The sequence below is a fragment of the Artemia franciscana genome, chromosome 2 (assembly GCF_032884065.1).
Source record: "Artemia franciscana chromosome 2, ASM3288406v1, whole genome shotgun sequence".
In the NCBI taxonomy this organism is placed as follows: Eukaryota; Metazoa; Arthropoda; class Branchiopoda; order Anostraca; family Artemiidae; genus Artemia; species Artemia franciscana.
The window spans coordinates 60,171,213-60,196,466 of record NC_088864.1 but is presented as its reverse complement, the minus strand read 5'-3'; the positions used below and the strand labels follow the sequence as shown (position 1 = coordinate 60,196,466).

The 25,254-nt window shown below is 36.9% G+C and overlaps 1 protein-coding gene across 3 annotated transcripts in view; it reads left to right on the top strand.

Annotated features, from left to right (window-relative positions):
- Positions 1 to 1,480: 1,480 nt before the first annotated feature.
- LOC136043868 (protein bric-a-brac 1-like) overlaps positions 1,481 to 25,254 on the top strand; it is a 52,968-nt gene continuing 29,194 nt past the window's right edge. For 2 of the 3 annotated variants that reach the window (XM_065728829.1, XM_065728832.1), the window contains exons 1-3: positions 1,487 to 1,614; positions 14,975 to 15,607; positions 20,295 to 20,396. In XM_065728829.1, the coding sequence (XP_065584901.1) occupies positions 1,612 to 1,614; positions 14,975 to 15,607; positions 20,295 to 20,396 (738 nt within the window). In that variant the 5' untranslated portion in view covers positions 1,487 to 1,611. Of the gene's footprint in view, positions 1,615 to 14,974; positions 15,608 to 20,294; positions 20,397 to 25,254 lie in introns of all 3 variants that reach the window. The other variant, XM_065728831.1, reaches the window with a different exon arrangement.

The following is a 25,254-nucleotide window of genomic DNA, read 5'->3' as shown; positions in this document are numbered from 1 at the left end:
AGATCAGCGTTAGAAATCAAGACCAAACCAAAGAAATCAAGTGGTCAATATCTAAGAATCTAGAGAAACTCCTTAAATTAGTACAAACTCTAATTTCCTTAGCAATGAGAGAACTTTTAAGTTCTCATTTAGTGCAAGAGGCACATTTGAGACAATTTTCTACCCCAATACCAAGTGCGAAAAACCGAATGACAAACTCTGCTGAAATCACGAACGGAGATGAGTAGAAACAATAAATTTTTGGCTCCAGGCAAGAGTTCTACGAAGCTTTCCAAAATGCAAAGTCATATTCATCAATCCGGCCTACGGTCCACATTTTCAGTAAAAACCGCAGAAGTTAGACAATTACCACTTTCTAGGAATAAGCTGAAATCGGGGTACTAGAAAAAAAACATGACAAAACGAACGTGTTGGTCTTGTAACACAATGGAATCCACAAGAAAAAATCTCTTAAAGCATTCTTTAACATTTTTGTGTGCACCATCATTCCGCAACACCCATGCATGCGCTGTCATTGCATCATTCCCAATAAATCAACCAAGACATGTAAGATTACGTCATTCCTAATAAATTTATCAAGTCACATAAGATTGCATCGCATCCCACGTGTGCTCTGTCATTACGTAGCACCCCGTTTGTGCCCCTCTCAGTTACAACCGGGGATTTTCCTCTTGACAAGCGGACTCTATCAAGTCCTATTACGTTGCGAGCACCTACATCTCTTAGAAAGCATTCCCTATTACACAACAAGCAAAAGTAAATAAATCCTGTTACGTAATAACCAAACCTTATTTCGTGTCAACCAAAGGTGTAATGATTTGGCAGGAACCCTGAAGGTTTTTAAAGATTAAAAAAAAAACTATCACATAACATCCAAAGAAATCCTGATTTGACAGGGTCTCTTAGGTTTTCCAAACACTCAAAGAAACTATTTTGTAACAACCAAAAATGAACAAACCATATTGTGTACCATGGACCTGCGTCTTGCCCTGAGGGAATCGCCCTTAAATCTTCTTCGTCGTCTTAAATCATTGAAGTAAGAAAAGAATACTGGCTGTGAGTCCGGTTAAAAGCCTTATGGTGTCCCTGCCTGCTATTTGGTAACACCTGCTTTCTCATGCATTATATTGCATGTAATATTTTGCTTTTTGCTTATAGATTTATTTTTATACCTGCTTTGGTTTCCTAAATAAAGAAAATCAGCAGAATTGTTGTGAGACTATTTGTCTTCGGTATTTTTTAATTAGCCATGGATCCCAGGCTTTCCGTTACTTCCAGAAAGTTTATTTCCATTAAAAAATCAACTATTCTAGCGATTCAAAAAAAAAATCTCATTTAAACCCCCGTATAAGAAAGGCGACAGTAAGTGTGACAATTGTAGAAGCATTAGTTTGGTTCATATAGGTAGCGATTAGTCGTCCGAGCATAGAGACCTCTTTCATGGCTTTACTACTATCTCAAGTTATTCATCACTTCCATCAGCTTGTTTTTAATTTAAAATTCTAGTTCATGACTTGACCAATGAAAGGGATTGAAATGGCTAATTATGCTATTTGATGATAAGAATTTCTGAAGACAAGAAGAGGGATTGAAGTGCAGTGAAAGTAATACATGGTATTTTATATACCCTCATGCAAGCTCTGAAATTGGCCATGGCTAATTTTAGTTAAGCCATGACAAATAACTAAGTCTCTGTCTTACAGGGAAAGCTGCCATAGTTTTTTTCAAATTCCTTATAAAATGATTCATTTCACATGTCCATTGGCTTTTGAATGAAAATTAGCCTGGTTGAAGTAATGAAAAAATTGAAACCTGAGAGCCATGGCTAATCAGTAGGCTATAAAGCCAAGACAGATTGTGTTTGTGAGAGGCAAAGCTGGCATAACTTTTTCAGAATTGTAAAAAAATGCTTTGTTTAATTTTTTGATTGATAGTTCAGGCTATCATCCATCCTTGTGCAAAACTAAGGTAGAGAGGATTAGAGTAAGAGTAATTCAAATAGTCTATCAATTCTGTGAGCCATTTCAAGGTAATTAGAGACCCCAAAAAAAGATTCTAAAGTATATGACTGACCATACCCACAAGACTTGCAGACCAGACAAGTATAAGATCCAGTAGGCTCTGATAACTTTTAAGAGAAGAAAAATCCAGTTTTAGGAAGGGTAGAAGATTAGTTAATCAAAATTTATTTCAGAGGTTAATAATTAAGAAAGTGAGTCATCAAATATAATTTTTTCCTCACCTTCACAGATCATGAACAAGAGTTTGATTCAGTCTTAGCAAAGACAAATACATTAAATGGATTAGGCTAGTGCTGTGTGTATGAATAACACTGCTGCAATTAAGGAAGAAAATTGCTGGTTTTATATTAAATAAGGAGTTAGGCAGGGTGGTGTTCTGCTCCTGTTTTTATAGATGATTGTGATAGACTTTTTTAAGGAGCACAGGAAGGCAAAAGGAGAATGTGGAATCAAACAGGAAAGAAAAACTTTCCCAGAGGTATATCATGCTGATGCTTTAAGCATTCTAGCTGAAAGAGTGAGCAAAATAAATGAACTCTCAGAGATTCAGCAATCTCTAGCCCTCTTAACATTAATGTTAAGAGGACTAGGTTGCTAAGGCTAGGAATAAGTGATTATGGGCAATGAAAAGATTGATTGGTAGGACAGCTTTATTTCTCCTGGGAGTATTATTGGTAAAGATGGTGGGAGCATTGAAGATGTTAAAAGTAGAATGGACAAGGCCAAGATGTTTTGTTTCACAGCTGAAAAAAGTTTAGAGGAATAGGAAGATAAGCCTGAAAACCAAGATTAGAATATTGGAAAATACAGTGGTCAAATATGGTTCTGAAGCATGGCACTTCAAAAAATTGAGCAAGATTTCCTAGATGTTTTCAGAGAGATTACATGAAAAAAAATAATACTTGGCTGATTGGCAGTATTTCAAATTGTTTGGCTCAATCCTGCTTTCAAGGGCTATAATGAGAGAAAAGTTGTGATGGCTTGATCAATTTCCATAAGAGGAAGGTGGACAGATTGCTAAAGATTGTTCTTCTTGACCAGCCATTAGGGCTAAATGAAATGTAGGTTGTTTGTGGTTGGGACTGATTGATGTTGTAAAGAAAGGTTTAAGCAAAATGGGAAATTCTTGGGAAAGTGTAAAGAGGAAGGTTTTGAATAGATTAGCATGAATGAGTGTGCATAGCTGTGTTTGCCTTAGGTGGCTTGGTGCTGGAGAAAGTTGTTAGTAGTAGTGGTTGTAATTTACTCACAAATATACTTTCAGACTGAAAAGAAAGCTAGTTAAATATAGGAGCTGTAAGATATTACTAAATTGCAACCTAATGTTGACATGCTACCTTTTTACATGCACTTTTATTGTCAGTTATTGCTGGATTTTAGTAGTTGACAGTAGATAGTTCAATAGCAACATACTTTGCAACTATTTAATGTTGCTCTTACCTACCATTGCTTGTAGTAACCAAAAGAAAATTATTCCTGAATACTATCACTAGAATCCTTATTATTGATAAGTTTTTTAGATGCATAACATACTTGCATCAAATTTCCTATCTTTGCCCAAAAATTGAGTGTTATTTCTTTTTGCCTTTTTCTTATTTTGACTGGATAACAGGACCTTTTTTTCTACTGGTAAAAAAAAACACCTCTAAATAAATTTGCAATTATATGGTTGTGGGTCTTTTATTCCTGGAATAAATTTTGTGCATGTTCATTTGGACAAGCTAAATTTTGATTGTGAAAGTTCATTTGTTGAAAGTTACCCCAATAAAAGCCCAGTTACTCCTCTATAAAGTACTCCCCTCAATCACAATTGATTTAAAGCATAATTCCATGTTTAGGAACATTCAAGGGTTTGTTGAGTTTGAGTGCTGTCCTTTGTTAACCTCCTGATGTATCAGTTCAGAACAGGCTTGCAATGTATGTGAAACTTTGCATGCCAGCTAAAATTGTTTTTAGAGTTATGCTAATTTCTTAGGATGATTCTCTTGCCTCATTCTGTTACAAATGTTTTGCCCTTTGAATTTTTAGTTGGTTAAGGACAGAGGATCAGGTTTTACTCCCAAAAATCTTATTTATTCAACAACTTTATTTAAATAATGGCTGGTTAATTTCATGGTACTATAATGACCCATTGACCAAGGCAGGTTTAACAGATGGTTCAAAAGTACAAACATCTATTCCCTTTTACTGTGTGGCAAGTGACAGTAGAGTATCACTCTATCATAAAGTCTACTCTACTAATATACTGTTTTTTCTTATTGATTATATTTGAACATTTTGCATCTATAAAGGATTGTTTCTTGTCCTATTGATTAACTTCCTCATTAGTACAATTAGAAGTTATTAACACTGAATTATTATCATACCACAGCAACAGCAAGGTCACTAAAAACTGTCAGTGATTACCATAAATTGCAGCTTGGAACAGAAATAAGGATTTTCTTCCTTTTTATGATCTCTGGTTAGTGCTGTAGGTCGTCTGATTGCTTGTATTGCTTTTAGTATCCTGATTCAGGATTTGACTGAATCCCAGTTGTGTGGAAACTCCTGATGTAGCTACTCTTTCTATGTGGCATTTGACAGTGCTCATGACCGAGTAGATACAAATGTGTTCAAAGAGCTGGCTCATTGGTGGGCAACACTTGTTGAAGAAGTGTTTTCTTACTTTGGTGGTGAAATGCTGCTTGTGCCTTAAACTGGTGAAAGAGAAACTAGGCTCTTTGAATGTCCTCTAGTCATATTGCCCCAAATGGCACTTGCAAGTAGCAATGCAGGTGATGAAATTGACACAATAAATAGATGAAATAAATGCTAGATTGGCTTAATCAACATCCACAATGATGATTGGAATTGGTTTGAATGATGGTGTGTTTGTAATCAAACCATAAACAATTGAACCACCATGCAGCTGAAACCCTTTATTACCAAACCCTGATGCAACTAAACACCTGTATGACTCAACCCCATTTAACTGAACCCCCATGCAAATGAAGTCTCATGTAATTGAACCATTGTGCATTTGAACCACTGAACTCAGTTGTTCAGTATTCTAAAAATATGAGGCAAAATCATTGGGTAGAACACAAGTTAGAATTTTTATATGTTCAACCTTGTTGTAATTGCTTGTTTGATAAAGTCATGATGAAAATGCCTGTCAAGACATTCATACAAAGGCCTTATTTAATTCCCCCCCCCCCAAAAAAAAAGAATATCCAATGTTGTTTAAGCTGCTTTTCCTATTTTTAGATGAATCAGACCTTCTGGAGATTAAGTAACAAACAATTATGTTGAAAATATTTGTTTGTGAATCTAGATAACTGATTTTGATCATATGTCTTTGAGAAGATTTGAGGAGTTATATTTTTTAGACTGCTAAAAAAGACATTGGAGGTGGACTGGTTACACTCCAGCCTTTATTCAACATTCCCTGAAAGTTTAAACTTCATACCCTCAGGTTTATACCTCAACTGCTCTTGACACATTGCAGATACATTGTCTTGTAAAACTAGATGCACATTGTACCTCTTGATTAAGTTGAAGATCTTCCTAAATATTTTCAGAACAATTTTACAGCTAATATCATCAGCCATTGCAAATATTGTTGGTATTTCCTTTTCACAACCATGGTTTTTGATTGTATTTGACAATCTTCTTGACATTTTCCTAAAGTTTGACCTTGATGCTCCATGCTTTTTTTATTTATAGGATCAAGAATGTCTTCTTTTCTCGAAAAAAATAAACACCATGCATGTTAATAATAGGGAACTTGCATAACTTATAGCCCTTGCACTAGGGGCTATTTAACTGTTGAACTGTCTTAAATAAAATAGTTATATCAAAATTATAAATTGGATATATTTGGGGAAAACACATTATGGGTTGAAGCCCAACTATCACTTTTAACTTTTAAAAAGTGCAATGGAATTTTGATTTTCAATTGAATGAGCCCCCCCCCCCAATTTAATACAAAAAAAACCTTAATGCAAAAACCTTTTGTGTCAAGACTAAGTAACTAGCTTAACTTGCAGCCCTTGTTCCAGGATCTGCTGATGGGATTGATAATCCCAGAGGCATGCTTATTTGACCTTTAGATTGTTTTGAACAACGTTTTTTTTTTTAATTTTGATCAGGTGTATTTGGGGAAAAAAATTATGGTTAAGAGGGAGATTCCAATTGTCTTTGATTACCTTTGATTCATCAAAATTGAACTTGAAATTTTAATTTCCAATTAAATGAGCCTTCCCCAAAGTTTGTATGAACACCCCTTTTATAAAAACCTTAAATTTTAACAATGGGTAACTTGCAATAGCCTAAAGCCCTTCCCCCAAGGACTATGGGGGTTTTGTAGATCACATTTATTTATTGTCCAGTTGGGAATTGAAAGTTTTAGTACCCATTTGAAAAGTCAAAAGTGAGTTGACAGCATCCAGCCCCCCCACACTGAGAAAAACACCTCCTGTGAAAATACCTCCAAAAAATACCACTTTGCTGAAAATACCCCCCCCCCCCAGAAAAATACCTCCCCATAAAAATCTCCTCCTGAAAAATACCCCTTTTTATTGGTTGGTATCCAATCACTTGACTTATAAAGAAGACTAGAACTGCCTGGGGATTATAAAATAATTTCTGCCTCCATCCTCTTCTCATCTCTCCCTTTGAGCTAATTCTGTGTCTGTGCAAAGGATCAATGAGAGCTGAAATGTTTTGGTATTAAATTTACCCTTTGAGGTATCTCCTTCTCTCCCTAGCTACAAAACAATCTGTAAACTTTTGAATATTAGTCTTAGAACAGGAAACATGAAACCTAAATTTAATACAATGTAGGTCAATTTTATGTTTGAAATTTATATTGTTTTCAAGTAACCTAATTGGGACACTGGTTTTATGATGCTCTGGCCTTTGGAATTTGAAATTAAAAAAACTAGGTTTATAATACCAGAAAGTAGAACTCTGACAATTTTAATATGGTTGAACATGTTTCTAAGAACCTTGGAAATGATTAGCCTATATATACAGATTTCTGAAATGTTACAAGGAGTTCCTTTTGTGCAGTACTTCTGTAGAGTTCTTCTCTTGTGTTTGTTTTCAAACCATATATATGTAGACTCTCTGAAGTTTATGCGTGCATCCCTTTCATAAGAACCATATATGACCCAAGGACATAACTTACAACGTCTGCCCCCAGACCCTGGGGGTTTTGTTGATACCAAAGTTTTTTTTATTTGACCTTTGAATTATTTAAAAAAAAAGTCTATCTCAAAATTTGTATTGGATGGGTTTGGCAAAAAAGGGCGTTGCCCTTTGACCTCTTTTGACTCTTAAAAAATGAACTAGAACTTTCAGTTTCTAATCAAATGAGCCCTCTGTGAAGTTTATACGAGCATCCCTTTCGTAAGAACCATATATGCCCTATGGATGTAACTTACAACGCCTGCTCCCAGCCCCCGGGGGTTGTATTGACACCAAAGTTTTTGTTATCTGACCTTTGAACTATTTTAAAAAAGCCTATCTTAAAATTTGTATTGAAAGGGCGTGGGGAACTAGTTGCCCTCCAATCTTTTTTGACTCTTGAAAAGTGAACTAGAACTTTCAATTTCCATTCAAATGAGCTCTCTTTGAAGTTTATACAAGCATCTTTTCCATAAGAACAATATTTGCCCATAGGGCACAACTTACAGCGCCCCAGGCCCTAGGTTGTGTCTACCCCGGAATTTTCGTTATATGATCCTTGTACCATTTTTAACAAAATAGCAATCTCAAAATTTTATTGGACGGGTGTGGGGACAAAGGGCGTAGTCGTCGGAGAGGGGCTAGTTGCCATCAGATCTCTTTTGACTCCTAAAAAGTGAACTAGAACCTATAATTTCCAATCAAATGAGCCCTCTCTGAAGTTTATATGAGCATCCTTTCCATAAGAAATATGCCCCCAGGGCAAAACTTACAACGCTTGTCCTGGGGCCCTTGGGGGTTGTGTCAATGCTGTACTTTTTGTTATTTGACCTTTAAACTATTTTCAACAAAATGGCTATCTAAAAAATATTTGACGCATTTGAGGAAAAAGGGAAGTGGGGGAGGGGGAGGTGCTAGTTTCCCTCTCATCCCTTTGACTCTTGAAAAATGAACTAGAAATTTCAGTTTCCAGTCAAATGAGCCCTCTCTGAAGTTTATAAGAGCATCCCTTCCATAACAACCATATATGCCCCCAGGGCATAACTTATAATGCCTGCCCCCTGGGCCCTGTGGGATTTTTTTTTGACCCTGGAATTTTCGTTATATGATCTTTGAACTATTTTTAAAAGATGGCTATACCAGAGTTCTTGTCGGATAGGTTTGAGGAAATTAGGACGTGAAGGGGGGTTAGTTGCCCTCCAATCTCTATTGATTATTAAAAAGTTAGCTAGAAATTTCAATTTTCAATCAAATGACCCCTCTTCGAGGTTTATACGAGCATCCATTCCATAAGAACCATATATGTCCCCAACCATAACTTACAAGGCCTGCCCCTGTACCCCATGGGATTCCCTGGGATCGTGTTGACGATCCCAGGGGATCGTCAACACGAGTTTTCTTATCTGACCTTTGAGTTTATTTTAACAAAATGACTATCTCAACATTTTTGTCGGATGGGTGTGAGGGTGGGCTAGTTGCCCTTGGATCTCTTTTGACTCTTAAAAAGTGAAATAGAATTTTCAATCTCTAGTCAAATGAGCCCTCTTTGAAGTTTATACAAGCATCCCTTTCATAAGAACCATATATGCCCCTAGGACACAACTTAGAACGCCTGCCCCCCAGGCCCTGGGGGGTTGCGTTGACACTGGAGTTTTTCTTATCTGACCTTTGAACTATTTTTAACAAAATGGCTATCTCAAAGTGTTTGTCGGATTGGTTCGGGGGAAAAGGGCTAGGGGGGAGGGGGCTAGTTGCCCTCGGATCTCTTTTGACTCTTAAAAAGTGAACTAGAACTTTCCAATCAAATGAGCCCTTTCTGAAGTTTATAAGAGCATTTCCGTCATAAGAACCATATATGCCCCAGGGCATAACTTTCAACGCCTCTCCCAGCCCTCGGGGGTTTATATTTGCACCTGAGTTTTTGTTATCTGACCTTTGAGCTATTTAAAAAAAAGTTTGAAAAAGGGGCATGGGGGCAGGGCTAATTGCCCTCCAATCTCTTTTGACTCTAAAAAACTAAACTAGAACATTCAATTTCCAATCAATTGAGACCTTTCTGAAGTTTAAACAAGCATCTGCATAAGAGCAATATATGCCCCCAGTGCATAACTTACAATGCCTGCCTCTGGGTCCTGGGGGGTTGTGTTCACACTGGAGTTTTTGTTATATGGTCGTTGAACTATTTTTTAACAAAATGGCTATATCAAAGTTCTTATCTGATGGGTATTAGGAAAGAAGGGCGTGGATGGAGGGGGGGGGGTCTAGTTGTCCTTTGATCTCATTTGTCTCTTAAAAGTGAACTATAACTTCCAATTTACAATCAAATGAGTCCTCTTTGAAGTTTACACAACCACCCCTTCTATAAGAACCATATATGTCCCTAGGGCATAACTTACAGCGCCTGCCCCCGGGTCCTGGGGGGTTGTGTTGACACTGGAGTTTTGTTATGTGATCATTGAACTTTTTTTTAATAAAATGGTTATCTGAAAATTTTTATCAAATGCATTTCCGAAAAAAAGGGCATTGGAGGGGGTTAGTTGCCCTCCGATTGCTTTTGACTGTTAAAAGGGGCACTAGAACTTTCGACTACCAATCGAATGAGCCCCTTCCGAAGTTTATGTGACGATCCCCTCCACATTGAAGTGCCTCTGAGAAAAATAAATAATAATAAAACATTAGAGCCATATGGCCTTTACTATAGGCAACGCTATAGCATTGCCTCTGAAAGAAATTAAACAAAAAAAAACAAGTTTTTTGAAATGAAAGTAAGGAGAGACATTAAAACTTAAAACGAACAGAAATTACTCCGTATATGAAAGGGGCTCTTCCTCCTCGACGTCCCGCTCTTTACGCCAAAGTTTTTTATTGTTTTAAAAAGTAGAGTTGCGAGAAAGAATCAAACTTTAGCGCAAGGAGTGGGGTGTCGAGGAGGAAAAGCCCCTTTCATATACGGAGTAATTTCTGTTCGTTTTAAGTTTTATTGCCGCTCCTTACTTTCATTTCAAAAAACTTGTTTTTTTTTATTTAATTTCTGGAAGTTTCTGAATTAATGCATGTCGGATTTTGGCTCTCCGTACATAAATTATTAAAATGAAGTTTGCATATTAATTCTTTTTTTGGCTAAATGGCTTTCTCTTAGTTTTGATCAGACGATTTTGAGAAATTAGGTTTGGGGAAGGAGGCCTAGTTGCCCTCCAATTTTTCGGTTACTTAAAAAGGCAACTAGATCTTTTAATTTTTAACGAACGTTATTATTAGTAAAAAATATACGTAACTTAAGAATTAACTTACGTAACAAACTTTTATTTTCTTATATTTTTGATTATATATATGAGGGGGTTGGTCCCCTCGTTAATACCTCGCTCTTTACACTAAATCTTGTTTTGTCCCAATTCCTTAAGAATGACCCCTGAATCAGAAAGGCCGCAGAGTAAATAGTTGAAATTACTTAAAAATTTTTTAGCTTAAAGAGCGAAGTATTTATCTCTTCCTAAATACCTTGTTCTTTATGCTAAAGTATTTTTAGAACCCCTCATATGCGTAATAATCTCTGTTCGTTTTAAGTTTTAATGCTTCTCCTTACTTTTAATTGAAAAAAAACTTTTTCATGTTTATATTTTAATTGTTTTTTAATAGTAATGCTAGAAAATCCTGCGCACTTTTCATTGAATTTCTCCTCCCCCATGAAATATTCCTCCAAGGAAAGATCCTCCCATATAGCCCCCTCCCCTGAACCCCACACCCAAACCAAAAAAAAAACCCTGATACCGTCGGTACACTTCCCAGTAACCATTACTGTATATAAACATTGGTCAAAGTTTGTAACTTGCAGCCCCTCCCCCAGGGACTGTGGGGGGTAAGTTATCCCCAAAGACATAGTTAATACGGTTTTCGACTATGCGGAACAAAATGGCTATCTCAAAATTTGGATCCGTTGACTTTGGGAAAAAATGAGCGTGGGAGGGGGCCTCCTTTCTAAGTGGTGACCTTAGAAAGTTGGCCCACGGCAAAAAAATCAACTTTTGAACTAAGACAGATAAAAAAATTTCGACGGCAATCGATAGCTCTTGATGAGCTGATCAAAGTATATGTCATCCATTTTTTGGTACAAAAATTCCATCATGAGATATACTAGTTTGAAAGTTTCAAGGGGTTGACAGCTTCAGTAGTAGTGTACACACTGAAACCAAAAATAGGCCGATACCAGTTGTGAGACATGTAGGGGACTTATAAGGAAAGGTAGGCTGTTAGCTCATGATCATCTTTGGCAGTGAGGGGTTTGCAAATTTTGTTATTCGGTGTACCTATTATTTGTTTCCAGTGTATTTAATGGTAAGACCGAGTTGGTTCCAGTGGTAAGACATGTAGGGGACTTGTAAGTAATAATCGTCTGTTAGGTTACAATCCTCTTTAGTGAAGAGGGGTTTGTAACTTTTGCTAGTTGGTGTAGCCTACCCATACTCACTGTAACCTAGAATTAAGTATTTACGCAGCGAGTACAAACTATAACATAAAACAACAAGGCAGTTTCGTAATAATTAATAGAGTGTCATCTATGGTATTTTGATCCTGAAAAGTTACGGATAGCTTTATAATACCTACTAGATTATATAAGATATTGTTCCAAGTCTTGACCCGTCACGATGTCTACGATTGAAAAGGATAAAGTTCAACTGGCTGCAAAGTCAATTTAGTCCCTTCTTTCGATATTCTTTTGTTATTGTTTTTTTTTTCAACGCTCAGGAATAGCCTTTGATCATGTGATTACTGATCGCGGTCTTCTTTGAACATAACATTTTAAAAGCTTCGATAGGCTGACAACTTCAGCGTTTAACTGATAGCAAAGAAATACAACCAAAGTGTTGCTCTTGCAACACTTTATTCGGCGAAGCCGGACAAAGGTTGCCGCAACACTTTACGTTGCTCAGGCAACGTAGGTCTAGTTCATATTGACTCTTGTTGGGACTGTAATCGTAGACTTCAACCCATAACTCAACATAATATTTAAAAACTGGCTAACCTCAGGGTTAATAAACAAATTCATTAGATCAAGGTTGAAATCACCGCATACACATATAGGTAAGTTTCTACTCTTAACCATGTCCAAATCCTCTTCTAGTAACATCTAGAAATCATTAATATTTCTCAACAGAGGTCTATAAACAACAACCAAATAAAACACCTTAGTTTCCTTGCTAAACTCTGATACCAAACTCTCAAATACCATGTCTCTATTAACCCTTATATCTTCTCTTTCTGTAACTAGCAAGTCCTTTCTAATGTAAGCACCTAGTCTACCATGCTGACGGATTTCCCTACTCTTAAGATACGATCGGTAATTACCTATATCTAATAAACTAGAATTATGGTTCTGTAACCAAGTTTCAGTTAGAGCTAATATTTGAATTCCAGAAAACATACATAGTTCATTTAAATATGCCACACTGCTTATGAAAGATATAGAGTCAGAAAAAGAAAGTGAAAAAGGGTGTCACATTGTATACATGTTGCTAGCTGTTACCAGTACTCCAGTTAAACAAGTTCTGGTATTTCTTGGGAAGAATCATGACAAGGAAAATTACATTTAGCTAGCCCACCTTCTTCCAAGAAACAACACTGAAATGGACCATTGGATGAAAAACCAAACAAGCTGAATGTCACCGGCTATCTGTTGGATAGTAGCCAAAAAGAATTGATTGCGATTGTTGGAACATAGCTAGTTCAAAAAATCGTAGCAGAATTTAGTGGAGCTAACTTCTTTGACATCTTTGCAGATAAAACAACCGCTGTCAGTCATGAAGAGCGTTTAGCTGTAGGTATATGGTAAATTGATAGAGACGGAGTTGCTTGAGAGTGGTTACTCGGCGTTGTAGATTCTGAGTCATAGAAAGGAGCCGATATTGCAGAATAAACTACAAGAATTTTGTGAAAGGCTTGCATCAATGCAGAAAAACTGGCATTTTAGAGCTGCAATTTTGCAAATAAAATGAGTGTGTGCTTCGAGGGAACACATGTTCACATTTCCAAGAGGTTAGGAAGAAATATTCAATGTCTCATATGTCTTTCTCACAGAGGGAACATTGTCGTTGAGCACCGCTGTTAATCAAGCTCATCGACAACTTTTTCAACAGGGGATCCAAGCGCTTCAGCTTGTTTTGCAAGAGTGTTGAACATATTGAAGGCGAGCTTCATCTTGAGGGACTTTTAGAAACGAGGTGGTCTTCCAGATCAGAGTCTTTAAGTTCTATGGAGCGTTCTTCTGACAATTGCAGCACTGATAAGGGGAATGGCAAGCTCAGAAACCCTTGATGCTGACACCAAATCGGAGTTCTACGGGCTTCTCAGTGACCTTACTCGTTTTGAGTTTATTCCATAGCTGATGTTCATGAGGGCAATACTTTCATGAACGAACACTGATTTGTGAACTGCAAGCTATGGATATCGTTGGCGCGTGTTGCATGATAACCGCCATGATAATTGTCTTCAGAGGGTATAAGAAATGATAGTAAAGTCACTGTCAAATTACAGGATCAATTAGTATGATCAAACGGTTAATTTTATGAGAAAATGTATCTGATAAAAATAACATGTCCTATCTAGAGTTCCGCTTGTGGTTAGAGGGTGAGCATAGATGATTTCATTGTCAGCGGTAGCCTCCTAGAAGATTCATTGAAGAAGAGAGGACAATCGAAGTGTTCCCAATGAATTTTTCGACATTTTTACATAATGGAGCTCAAGAAGGTTTTTGCAGTAATTAGCAATGACTTAAGGCTTATATAAAAAGAGACCAAAGAGCTGGTCCTTCCTCCATTCGACTCTCTGGCAAACCGTGATCCTTCACACTGCTACCCTTTCTGTGCTACGTTTCATATAATGGAAATACCTGTTCAAGCATTCCTATCGGAAATGGAACTTTTGCAAAAGCACTCGAAGCGTCATTGAGTTTGTCGAGTTGTTTTCTCTAGCGGAAAAGAACATACGACGGTTGCCTTTAGTTTACAAAGCGCATTCACTTTTGTAAAACTCTTCCAGTGACATTGGCCGAAGGTGAACGAATAGCAAGAAAAAAAATTGTCAAGAACAGATTAATGTCAACCATTGAAAACGATCGACTTGACCATCTCGTGCTCATGATGTCAGAAAAATACCTGGTGAAAAAATTGACCACAATCTACTTGTAGAAAAGTCGAAAATTTAAATTCCGCATAGGCTTAAACTTTAAATTATTTTCTTTGTTCATTTTACTTTTGTACCTGAGTTTTCTCTTCAATATATAATAAACATTATTTTAAGGCGTAAAAACATAAGTGAAAATTGTCGCTTCTCATCAGCACATACCCAAATTTGTCGGCGCATTCCCCCTCCTCCCAAAGGTAAAAGCCTAGTGACGTCTCTGTCCACAACAATAATGGCTCTTTCGCTATTGTAATCATAATGGAGAGGGGTTAAAATTTATCTGGTATATGGTTAGTTATCATAAGATAAAAGGCTTGATATGAGCATATAGGCTTAAATCTTAGGGTATTCAGTGCTACATACAAAAAAGTGGCTGAAATTGAGTCTTGAATTTTAGTCAACTATAAAAGTATGTTTTTGAATATTTAGAGACATAAAGATTTTCCAAACTGAGTATATTTATAAACTCAAACTTTGAAACAGGGGAGAAAATGTATCTAGCTGTATTCTTTGATTTGTAATTGCGGTCTGCTTTCTCAATTTTCAATTTTAAAGCATATAATGCTTGTGTTTTGGAATAATTAGTAATCTCTTCAATTCCATTTTAGTGCATTGGTGTTGTTCTGGAGTTTAAAAAGCCATTATTTCCTCAAATGGATCAAGAGGAATTATGTTTGAAGTGGAACAACTACCTGGATGTATTTCACGGAACTTTTGTATCATTGCTGAACAGTGAAAACTTCACAGATGTCACACTTTCCTGTGATAGTCAAAGCATAAAATGTCACAGACTTGTTCTCTCAGCATGTAGTTCTTACTTTGAAACTCTGCTTCTTGGAATCTCACACTGCCATCCTATTATTATCCTAAGTGATATGAAATTTTATGATATTCAAGCTTTGGTGAAGTTTATGTATACAGGTGAAGTGACTGTTGCACAAGCTCAAATGAACTCGTTAATAAAAGTGGCTGATATGCTTAAAATTAAAGGCCTTGCTGACCTTGATGGGACAGTTAACCAGCTACAGAAACCTAGTTATCCTTCTGAAAAGACCCAAACGACTCCACCCCCTGTGAAGAGAAAAAGAATTGATACAACCTCAGAGAATAGTATTCAGCCTGAAGATCCTTCACAAAATGTAGAACCTCCTGTTGCAAGTGGCACAAATGATAACTCTATAAACTATTCTGCTGAATTTGGCTCCTCTGTTTATGAAACAGATGCTGCATGCGATTCATTTGTAAGTTTGTTTATTTGAATTCAAGTTGTTAGAAATCTATGTGAAACCTAAATAGATAATATTGTCCTGATCTAGAGTGAGTCTCGTTTTAACAGTCTATTCAGGTAGCTAAGAAATAAACTTACCTCTATACTCAGAATCGTATCCTGAATCCAAATTTAACATTCATATGCGCTGGAAATGAAGTTTATCCCTGCCCCTATATATACCAATTCAGGAAATATTCCAGTTAAGGCTGTATATTTGTTCATCAGGGGGGGGGTTTAAAGTTCATTTCTGATACAAATGAATGTTAAATTTTGATTCAGGATGCAATTATGACTGTAGAGGTAAGTTTGTTTCTTGGCTACTTGAATAATCCAATCGTATAAACCTTATTCCTAATATAATATATAGACACTAAGGCCTCCCTTTCCCATCTGTGCCTGATGTAAGACTGTTTAAAAATATATGATTTGGATTTTCAAACTATCAGGGAAATGGAACTGCCAAAATTTTAGTTTTTATGCCTTTATTTTCAAATTTGGTAATTTTCCTTGATTAATTAGGTGGCAGTTGAATATCTAGGATTTCTGTGGGGGGGGAGGGGCAGTAGTTAAAAGCTACTGAATTTCTAGAAACGTACCAGCAACTAAGCAGATTAGTTCTCTTTTTTAAGTTTTTTTATGCCATGCTGCTAAAAAAATACAAAATAATGAGCTCAACTAACCAACTAAAGAGCTATAATCTTGCTAATCCTTGAATCAGCTACAAAACAAAATAAACACTGTAATTTATGCTCCATTTATTCTCAGTTTCTTCCTGGAGCTGCTTAAACATCATGAATATCCACCTTGATTGATAATTGATAAATATGTTTTGCATTGATATGTATTGCATATCATAAATATGTATTGCATATACATAAATGTGTATTGCATTGATAAATATGTATGCAAGACCATTCAACCTTCCCTCTCCTGTCTGATTTTGAGGTGTGTTTTAAGCTGCTTAGCATGCTAAATCGGGTCTCAGAATAACTCCCCAAAGTCCTTCTTTTGCACTGAATTCCCTTCAGAGCCCCTTTTTATGTAGAAAGTCCCTTAACTCCCCCAAAAGCCCCTAAAATTTCCTATTCGTGAGCATGTTATATTTTAAAACTGAAAGACCCACTTTAGATATTATACCTTCTCCACAAATCTGGTTGTACTGGTCTCTTGTGCAGCTCAGAAAGAAGCAATAAAACAGTTGGAGCTTTGTATGTTGCTTAAGTCTCTATTAACTGTTGTAAACACTGGCAGCTGGTAACAGCACTAAATTAGCATATATAGCGGGTGGGATAGGTGGGTCGTGTTGTCGTACCGTTCAATGATAGAGAGTAACGTTGGCCTATAGGGTGGCTGGGATGTATTGGCCATATCATGGTAACGTTCAAGCATAGAGAATTTCTTGTAGCTTCATAAAATAAACCATACCAATATGAATTTGCTTGAATTGACTTATATTGCAATGGTAGAAATCGGTTATCCTTTCCCTCTAAATGTTGGTACTAACAGCAGAATGAGTGAGAAGAGGAGGGTACCATAAGTGGAATATTCAGATAGCAAAAATCAAGTTCTCAGTGTTTTTTCTCCTTTGTTTAAACTATTTGTCTTTCAATTCTCTCAGGTTTATTTAGGAAAGACAATGCGCAACTGCAAATTTTTTCACTCCTGGTTAACTAAAGGAGACATGAATGGCAGAAAGAATTGGGGTAGGATTTGTGATGATGAGTTATCTTTTTACTGCAAAATATGCAAGAAAAACCTTAGCTGTTGCAAAGGTATCTACATCTTAAATCAGCATATTTTGTTGGGTAAGCACAAGAAACAGGTTGGAATCCATCTTAATCCATTACGGTTACAATTTGATGTGTAGATATGCGAGGGTCAAGTCCTCTAGTTCTTGCAAAATTTGATATCTGCAGGTTTGTTTGACAGAATCATTTATGTCTTCGAAGACATTTTTCCTGGTAAGCTGGGATAACCACCTGGGATGTTGATGAGTGTGAAGAAAGCTATGTACTTGATAATTGAGGCATTTCACCCAGACTGTAAACGGAATCTTATGAAGGACATGGATGAAGCTCACTTTGCTCTTGAATATGACGAAGCTACAAACAGTGAAGGAGAAAAAGAGCTACATATTCAAGTGCGCTTTTGGTCCTCTTTGAGAGATCAAGTTGTGAACCGCCATCTGGTGACGTATTTCATGGGACATGCAACTGGTGAGGTCATTGTAAAAACGCTAATGTCATGCATTGGCAGCAAGAATTTACATCTTGAAAGACTAAGAATAATGATAGACAGTGATGGGCCTAATGTCAATAGGTATGGTTGCAAATGAATGCATAATAAAAGAAAAAGTCTTCAAAAGAGCTTGCAAATATTGGAATGTGTAATATCCATGTTGTGAACAACGCATTGATGAACAGGGTCCAGGGATTTGGAGAGGAGTCATCCAACTTTGTTTTCATCTTAAGGCGTTTTTTCCTAGGCTGGTCTGCAAGATGCGAGGATTTTCGAGAATGCCAAAAAAAGGTGTCCCATACATTACTTTCATTCAATGTTTTCATTGAACTTGTTTTCCAGCTTTTCGCTACATTGTGGATTAATTCCTTTTAAACAACCTCCCCCTTTTTTGTTGAATAATTTTCGTTTGTTTTAAGTTTTACCGTTGCTCCTTTATTTCACTTGAAAAACTTGTTCTATTTAATTTCTGATCTTTCTTAAAATAATGTTGGGGAAATTTGTCTGCCCCTCCATGGAAAATTACCCCCCCCCCCTCCTTAAAAATTCTTCTATAGAAACTTCCTTCCACGTCCTTCTATCTTTCCTTCCTCCTTGCGTAAAATTTCTCCTGGAAAATTCTCTTCAGGCAATTCTGCCTGGAAAATTCTCTTCAGGCAATTCTGCCTGGAAAATTCTACTTAGTGTACTTTAATTTGAAAAAAGACTTGATTGTTTTTTTCAAATCATGCTCGAAACCTTCTCCTCCATGGACATTTTTCCACCCCCCTCAAATGGGAAGTTCTTCTGCGGAATATTCCCCCCTGGAGAATCTTTCCTCCAGAAAATTTTCAAGACGATTTCAACCGTGCTGAAAAATTTTTCTGCAAAATTCCCCCTGGAACATCTCCACATCTGAAATTAAGTTGCCAAAGGGAAAGCAAGACAAGTAGGCTAACAATTATTTCATATAGGAATTCTGGCAAATTTGCCTCATGTAAAATTTGCTCTGGAAAGCTCACACCAGAAACTTCCCTACTGATGGAAAATTCTCCCCCTCCCCCCCCAAAAAAGTGCTCGTTTTCAGTAAAAATACTGTTTAAACAATGGGCCGGTTTAATAACTTTCAACTTTTCTCTTGGGGATGTGGGGGGTCATGTCATCCCTAAATGTACAGCTATTGGAACTTTCAACTGTGCTGAACAAAATGAAGGGATGTCTCAAAATTTTGTTCAGACGAATTTCGTAGAGAAATTGACATGGGAGGGAGGCTAGTTGCCCTCCAATCTTTTTGATCTCTTAAAAAGGGAACTAGAGCTTTTAATTTTCGTTCAAATGAGCCTTCCCCCTTAGGACCATGGATTTGATACAATCACCCTGGGGAAGAATCCATCTCTAACCTTTCTCAGGTAAAAAATACAAAATTCCACATTTTATAGATAAGAACTTGAAACTTCAACATTAGGGTTATATGACACTGGTGTGTATGATGGTGCGATTTTCGTTAAGATTTCTTGATTTTTTTTTGGGTTGTTTTCCCCCTTTTTAGAAAATCAGGCTATTTTCTCAGGCTTTTAGCTTTTAATGGGTGTTATTAAAATTAAGGATTTTTGTGTATCTTGTTTTCAAAATTCTGTTTTTTTACAGTTTTGGTTACTGTTGGGCCAAATTACTTCTTACTTACTGTCTGTTACCACAAACTGTTTGATTGAGTGTATTATTTACCGAAATATTATTTAGCCTCTTTGATAGTCACAAACTTAAGGCCTATTTTTGCTGCTAAGATTTCGCTTCTTTGCTCTTACATGTCTGTTTTGGTCAGTTTTTTTTTATACTAAATATAAAGTGCCAAGACCTAAGAGCTCAGTGGTTTTTGTCTAAAGTGGTCAAATATACCCCCTTCCTACCCAATTGGACAATAACAATGAAATGTAACTTTGTTGAGAGAATAAGTTATAAATAATTAAAAACAAATTGTAAAAGAATAAGGGTTTGACAAAAAAAAACTTTTATCTAATTCTTACTTATTAAAAGGAAAAATATACTTAAAAAAATGCTTTTCTCAGCTCCATTTTTGATTAGTTCAATTATTTGCTATGAAAAATTGCTGTACAGTCAAAAAAGTAAAATTCTTGTGTGAGCATGACAATTTTTGTGGTCCAGAATTTCATAAAAAAAACTTTATCTTTGATGACGCTGTGGGAGACCTGCATTATACCGGGTTCCGTAGCCAAACCTGTCGAAAATCTACCAGAAGGTTTTTTCCACGAGAGCAGCTAAAATTACTGGGAAAACTCCCTTTTCTTTTCATTCTTTTCCTCGTTTTTTTCCAGGAATGTGGAACAATTTCTTCTGTCAATCCATAAAAAAATCTAGTGGGGATGGAACATCAAATACCGCCCTGTCTATACATTGATGATAGTAACATTATTATTTTCTAGCAAGTCAAAGATGAATATGCGGTAGGTATTCATGAAGGGGGAAACAATAGCTCAAATCCATTTGAAGATGATAGAGAAGATTTTGATTATAACAGTGAAAATGTAAGTATTTATTTTTCTTTATTTTTTTTTATTTTTTTGAATTAGTTTTTAGGAAATGATTGATTTAAAATTTTTATGGCACTTGGTATTAACGAAGTGACGTATAGCGATCGGAAATTCTGTCGCTCGGTCACTCTGTCGGTCTATCTGTCCTGGTTTTGCTAGTTGAGGCACTTCCAGATAAGCTAGGACGATGAAATTTGGCAGGCGTATCAGGGACCAGACCAGATTAAATTAGAAATAGTCGTTTCCCCGATTCGATCATCTGCGGGTGGAGTGGGGAGACGGTTAATTCGGAAAAATTAGAAAAACTGAGGTATTTTTAACTTACGAACGGATGATCGGATCTTAATGAAATTTGATATTTAGAAGGATATCGTGTCTCAGAGCTCTTATTTTAAATCCTGACTGGATCTGGTGACATTTGGGAGAGTTGCAAGAGGAAACCTAAAATCTTGGAAAACGCTTAGAGTGGAGAAATCGGGATGAACCTTGGTGGAAAAACTGAGCAGAAGTCCTAGACACTTGATTGACATAACCAGAACGGATCTGCTCTCATTGGGGGAGTTGGGGGGGATTAGTCCTGAGCACAAGTCCAAGATACGAGACTGACACAACTGGACTGGATCCGCTCTCTTTGGGGGAGTTGGGGAGGGGGGGGTTGATTGAGAAAAATTTGAAAATATGAGGCATTTGTAACTTATGAACAGTTGATCAAATCTTAATGAAATTTGACATTAGAAGGATCTTGTGCTTCAGAGCTCCTATTTTCAATCACGACCAGATCCGGTGACATTTGGGGGAGTTGAAGGGGGAAACTGGAAATCTTGGAAAACGTGAAAATTGAGGTTTCTTTATCTTACGAATGGGTGATCGGATCTTAATGAAACTTGATATATACAAAGATCTTATGTCTCAGATACTCTTTTTTCATTTCAAATCTGATTCGAGGACATAGGGTGTAGGAGGGGGAAACAGAAATCTTGGAAACCTGGAATCTTGTAAAACACTTAGAGTGGAGAGATCGGATTGAAACGTGATGGGAAGAATAAGCACAAGTTCTAGATACGTGATTGATATAATTGGAATGGATCCGCTCTCTTTGGTGAGTTGGAGAGGAGGGGGTGTTAATTCGGAAAATGAGAAAAATTGAGGTATTTTTAGCTTAAGAACAGTTGACCAAATCTTAATAAAATTTGATATTTTGAAGGAACTCATGTCTCAGAGCTCGTATTTTAAATCCCGACCAGATCTGGTGACATTGGGGGGAGCTTGAGGGGGAAACCATAAATCTTGGCAAACGCTTAGAGTGGAGAGATCGGGATGAAACCTGGTGGGTAGATTAAGCAAATGTCGTAGATACGTGATTGACGTAACCGGACTGGATCGGCTCTCTTGGGGGGAGTTAGGGGGGATTCAATGCTTTGGCGAGATTTTGCTTCTGGATGTGCTAGGACGATGAAAATTGGTAGGCATGTCAGGGACATGTACAAATTAACTTAATAAAGTTGTTTTCCCCGATTTGACCATCTGGGAGGGGGGTTGAAAGGAGTGAAAAAATTAGAAAAAAACGAGGTATTTTTATATTACGGTTGGGTGATTGGATCTTAGTGAATTTTGATATTTAGAAGGACATCGTGACTCAGAGCTCTTATTTTAAATCATGACCGGCATTAAGCCTCTGATTTTCCCTTTAAATCAATCTATTGATTCTTAGAATTTTGCTATAGCTTATGCCATATGAGCTCTTGGCTCTTGTCTCTTCCGACCTTGTCACAAGTGCCATATGAGCTCTTAGCTCTTGTTACTTTGAAACTTGTCTTCCCTTTTGATCATTTTCAAGAAGAATAGTCAATGTTGAGTTTATGTTTAAGGAAGAATGTATGATCAGACGTTATAAATGGGGGCTTGTCATCTAAAATATGGGACTACAAACAAGGTCCTTCTTGTCTTCTGATGTTTGACTGGCATTTGCGTAAGTGGTCAGGGGGTTGCAGTTTTGAAGGGGGCCAGTGCCCCATTCGAATCCCGATCCGGACACTTTTTACGTAAAAGTTCCTTGAAGATGCAGGTGCTTGTTACGTAATAGGGTTTTTTTTTCCTCAGGATGTAAGTGTTTGTTACGTAATGCTTATCCAGACTTCATCCAGTTAAGACCAATGTTAAAAAAGGATTATATTTTGAATTAATCAGTGTTATCAACAAAGAAGTATCAACAAATATCAACAAACAATATCAATAAATAATTATCAAGGGATTTCAGTGTTACGCAACGAAGAAAACTTACATTTTGTAAAAGTACTGGATTTAGTTATTGAGTGACCAAGAAATTAAACGTTTTAATGATACTTTAAAGGACTTATTAAAGTGTATCAAGATAACCCATTTGGATAAAGTGTTTATTGGATAGATAACTGATAACTTGGATTTTTGATTTTTTAGGGCGGTCTTCAAACACCCTCGTTGTCAGTAAGTCTCTTTGATATGGCTTTATTTAAATCAGGTGAACTTGCTTTTGCTAAATTTGCAGGGTATCATCTATTGCCCGTCAGAATCATAGACTCCACGAAGATTATATCAGGCGGTTGGAAATGTTTGGTATATTGTTATGGACCTCAAGATCAGTAGACGGTAGATGAGATTAGCCTACTTAATTTCGAATCAAATAAGAATGAAGTTCGAAAAAAACTGCAAAAATGTTAACAGAAAGCTTGTGATGAACTGAATCTAATGCTTGATATCCATCTTAAAAAATTTAAGAAGACAAGTTTGATCTGTCCATTTCCATGGTTCCAAAAACTGTAGCCGCTCAGAGCGCAAGTGCTGTTAGTGAGACTAATGAAGTAATAACACGATTAACGGCGACAGAAATAGAAATTGCTCGCTCTAAGGATAACTTTAGAAAGGACATTGAAACTCAGGTGTTAACTCGCTCAGCTACGAATGATAAAACAAAATTTCCAGTTGAAAACATCGTTTCGGAAGTCTATCAATCTATTATTGTGGAATATACCACGAAATTTACTGAAATTGAAAAACAACTGAAGTCTATGAAAAGTCACCTTGGATCTCTAGACGATTGAATACTTTGGATTGCGCGGCGTAACGATGATATCGACTCGAAACAAGACTCGAGACTAGATTCGCTCATGTTCAATGGCTTTAAAGAAAACCCAAATTTGGATCTAAAAACCACCATGTTAAATATCCTCCGAGGAAAGATGGATCTCGCCAGAATATCTAATGCTGACATAAGCATTTTACTGATTTACCTTTGAATTTTCTGTTCGCCGGATAAAATTGCCCCTGTACTGAGTACTTTCCGTGACAAAGAGATCGCAGAAAGCATTTATGCAGCTAAGAATAAAGTTGCAAAAAGTGGTATTTTTGTTTCGGAAAATCTAACCCACCAGCGGCCGGCTATTTTTAACACAGCTCGTGAGAAATATGGCAACAAGTGGGATTGGTCTTATCAAGGGCATGTTTTGTCTGCCTTCCCAATGAGAACACTCCACGTAGACTTTGGTCAACCGAGGACATGTTTTAATATTTATTAATTTCTTTTTCTTTTTTATCAGACAAGAATTCAATGATACCACACAAGATTTGGTAATGCCTGATAATATTCTGATAGAAACAGACTCGATTTTGCTAGAACCATTCTAGATTTTGATAATTACTTGCAACATTTTTGGTAATGCGCGAAGCGATTCTCATAATATCTCACAATACTTTGATTTTACAAGACAAGATATTGTAACATGATTACAAGATATTAATATGATTTGGTAATACCATGCAAGACTTTGATTTTGATGATATTTGATAAGATTTTGAGAATCTTGGCAATAGCAGACACGATTTTGATAGCACTATGTTAAGTTTTGTCAAAAGGTAACATGATTTTGATAGCATCATGTTAGATTTTAGTAATAGCTGTCACGTTTTGATTTTTGGTGAAGATACTTCGTTGATAACTTGTGAGATTAGGATAATAATGCCATGTAAGATTTTTCTAATAACCTGCATGACTCTGATAGTATAGTGTGTGGTTTTGATATTCCCATAGAGGATTCTCATTATATCAATCGATATTTTGATAATTGGAACTGTTGAATCTGGAAAGTGAGGCAGAAGTGGTGAACCGAAATTTGAATCAGGAATTGTGGGACTGGAAATGATTCGGTAGAATCGTGGAATCGGTGACTGAAGTGGCGGAACCGGAACTGATGGAACCAGAATCGGTCGAACTTGGGCTGGGATTCGAACTGATGGAGCTTGGAACAGAATAGGGGGAATCAGTACCGCAGAATCGGGGGCAGAATTGGCCGAACTGGAACTGACGGAACCAGAATCTCTGGAACCGGTTTAACCGGGGTGAAAGCTAGCAGAACCGGTTTAACCGGGGTGAAAGCTAGCAGAATCGGAGTTCGAACCGTCGTATCTGGGGAGGGGCATAGGTGGGGGAAACGGAGCTTGATATCACTTGTTAAAGGAAAAACATCTAAAAAATTTCTTAGGAATGATATAGGGTGTCATAATGATCCAGAGGGCCAATCATAGTATGGCACAGTGGCATGAATTGACATGGTGAATCACGTTGAGGGCTGCTTGCGAAAACACGAACCAATGGAATTTTAGCATGATTTTCAACAAGAAAATGTCTTAAGAATGATTAGGGGTGCCAGAGCAGAGGACTGACAATAGTGTGGCGATGTGGCGTGAATTGACATGGTTTATAACGTTTAGGATTGCTTGCGAAAACACGAACCAATGGATTTAAAGCCTGATTTTTAACAAGAAACCCTGAAAAATGTTTTAGGAACAATGAGTGACATCCATAGTTTACCATGGTGGT